This window comes from Atta cephalotes (genome assembly GCF_000143395.1).
Source record: "Atta cephalotes unplaced genomic scaffold scaffold00025, whole genome shotgun sequence".
Lineage (NCBI taxonomy): Eukaryota > Metazoa > Arthropoda > Insecta > Hymenoptera > Formicidae > Atta > Atta cephalotes.
In genome coordinates this window covers 3,548,851-3,551,574 of record NW_012130089.1, presented here as the reverse complement: position 1 = coordinate 3,551,574, position 2,724 = coordinate 3,548,851, and the positions used below count along the sequence as shown (strand labels likewise).

Sequence of the window (2,724 nt, the reverse complement as noted above, 5' to 3'; positions counted from 1 at the left end):
ATGTTTAGCTGGCTGAGTCGCGAGGAGAATAGCAAGCAAGATCTCTTCGAAAATGTTACCGAAGGCCTTAAGAGGATATACAAATCAAAGTTGTTACCATTGGAACAATATTACCAATTCCATGACTTTCATTCGCCACAACTGGATGATCCTGATTTTGATGCAAAACCTATGATTCTCCTAGTTGGACAATATTCCACTGGTAAAACCACATTTATCAAATATCTGTTAGAAAGAGAATTTCCTGGTATCAGAATCGGACCAGAGCCTACTACGGATCGATTTATTGCTGTCATGTACGATGAAAAGGAAGGAGTCATTCCTGGAAATGCCTTGGTCGTAGATCCAAATAAACAGTTTAGGCCTCTTTCAAAATTTGGCAATGCATTCTTGAACAGATTTCAGTGTTCAACTGTAGTGTCGCCTGTTTTGAAAGGCATATCTATAGTAGATACACCTGGTATATTATCTGGTGAGAAACAAAGAGTAGGTATTGCTTTTGTAGCTTTGTTTTTACATATTAAGATATATATGTATTTGTGATATGATAAATGTATATCTTGAATATTGAATATTTCCTTCAGGTTGACAGAGGCTATGACTTTACTGGTGTTTTAGAATGGTTTGCTGAACGCGTAGATAGGATTATCTTGTTATTTGATGCTCATAAGCTCGATATCTCAGATGAATTCCGCAGATCTATCGAAGCCTTACGTGGACATGATGATAAAATTAGAATTGTTCTTAATAAAGCTGACATGATAGATCATCAACAGCTCATGAGAGTATATGGTGCTCTAATGTGGTCATTGGGAAAGGTATTACAAACTCCAGAAGTAGCTAGAGTTTATATTGGCTCATTTTGGGATCAGCCCTTAAGATATGATGTTAATAGAAGGTAAGTGCTTGTGTATCTTCTAGTTTATTTTTATTATATAATTATTTGTATTAATATTTTATATTTAAAAGTCTTGTGAATCTTCTTTTAGACTATTTGAAGATGAAGAACAAGATTTATTCAGAGATATGCAATCGCTTCCAAGAAATGCTGCATTAAGAAAACTTAATGATTTAATTAAACGAGCACGCTTAGCAAAGGTATACGAAACAAAGAATTAATTTCTTTCTCCAGTGTAAAGTCTTACTAGATATACATGATTAAGACTCTAATGTTTCTTACATCAATAAAATTCATCAAAATTTATCAAAAATTTATAGGTACACGCGTACATAATAAGCGCCTTGCGGAAAGATATGCCGAGTATGTTTGGTAAGGATACTAAAAAAAAAGAACTGATAAAAAATTTGGGCCAGACTTACGATCAAATTCAAAGGGAGCAAAAGATTTCACCTGGTGATTTTCCGGATCTAAAGAAGATGCAAGAGAGCTTAGCACATCACGATTTTAATAAATTTAATCCCCTGAAGCCTAAGTTATTAGAAGTAGTGGATAAAATGCTCGCTGAAGATATCGCGAAGCTTATGGCTATGATACCACATGAAGAAGTTACTACCGTTTCGGAAACACTTACAGGTATTTATTAACATTTGTTTTACATTAAAATCTTAGTAAATCTTGAATCAAAATACTTCCAAAAAATTGTTTGAATCTTCCATAAAATTTTTGCTAAAAGTTAAATTTAATTGATTAAAAAATTAATACAAGAAAATATGATATTTATATATTCTAAATTTGTAGAAAAAATTATATATATCTCAATTTTAGGAGGAGCATTTGAAGGTGTAAAAGATCAAGTTAGTCCATTTGGATATAAAAGAGGAGAAGGAATTGATGCAGGTGCAGGTGAACCAGAATGGATTGTCAATAAGGAAAGATATAAATATGATAGTATCTTTGAATCACTTGAACCACAAGATGGAAAAATTACGGGAGCAGGTATGACTGATAAATTTATAGAGACGATAGTTGCTTTTACTTATATAGCTCTGCATTTTTTGCTGCTATAATTAGGAGGATTTATGTAAACACTTTTATATAAATATATAATATTTATATAAGTGCGGCAATTTGAAATAAAATATTCTAATTATGTATAATTACTACTTTATATTACTAGCGGCCAAATCAGAAATGGTCAAGTCCAAATTGCCAAACAGCGTGCTTGGAAAGATTTGGAAACTTTCAGACATTAATAAAGATGGATTCTTAGACTCTGACGAATTTGCCTTAGCCATGCATCTAATTAATATAAAGCTCGAAGGATACGATTTACCGGCTGAACTACCAGAACATTTAATACCGCCATCGAAACGTGACACATAATATACATTTTTTGTATTATAATACAAATTATAATTTATCCATGGTTCACAATTGGTTAACATACATTTGGAACCATGAGACGGTGGATATTAACACGACTTATTAGTCGTGTACTACTGCCAGCAATTCACAGGTTCGAGAATTATAAAATTATACTTTTACAATCAGCTGTATCATATTATGTGTATATTATATTATATTAATAATGTATCAACGTCAGAAAAAATATATATATTTGCAATCTTTTAAAAGTTAGTGCAATATTAATCAGATTAACATTTATAAAGATATATGATTGTCAAACACAATGTATTTTTCCGAAATGTATAGAAATTACATGTATACAAAACTATACACATAGTATGCGATACTGACTTATACTGACACAATAGTATATAATTTCAGAAGATTTGTTTCTTTTTAAGATATCAAATTGTTAT

General features: G+C 31.3%; 1 protein-coding gene across 1 annotated transcript; it reads left to right on the top strand.

Annotated features, from left to right (window-relative positions):
- LOC105620327 (EH domain-containing protein 3) lies at window positions 1–2,284 on the top strand. The gene is made up of 6 exons (XM_012201829.1): window positions 1–486; window positions 585–898; window positions 990–1,098; window positions 1,219–1,534; window positions 1,727–1,897; window positions 2,079–2,284. Exons 1-6 carry the CDS (start codon window positions 1–3, stop codon window positions 2,282–2,284), a joined length of 1,602 nt encoding a protein of 533 aa, XP_012057219.1.
- Window positions 2,285–2,724: the final 440 nt, after the last annotated feature.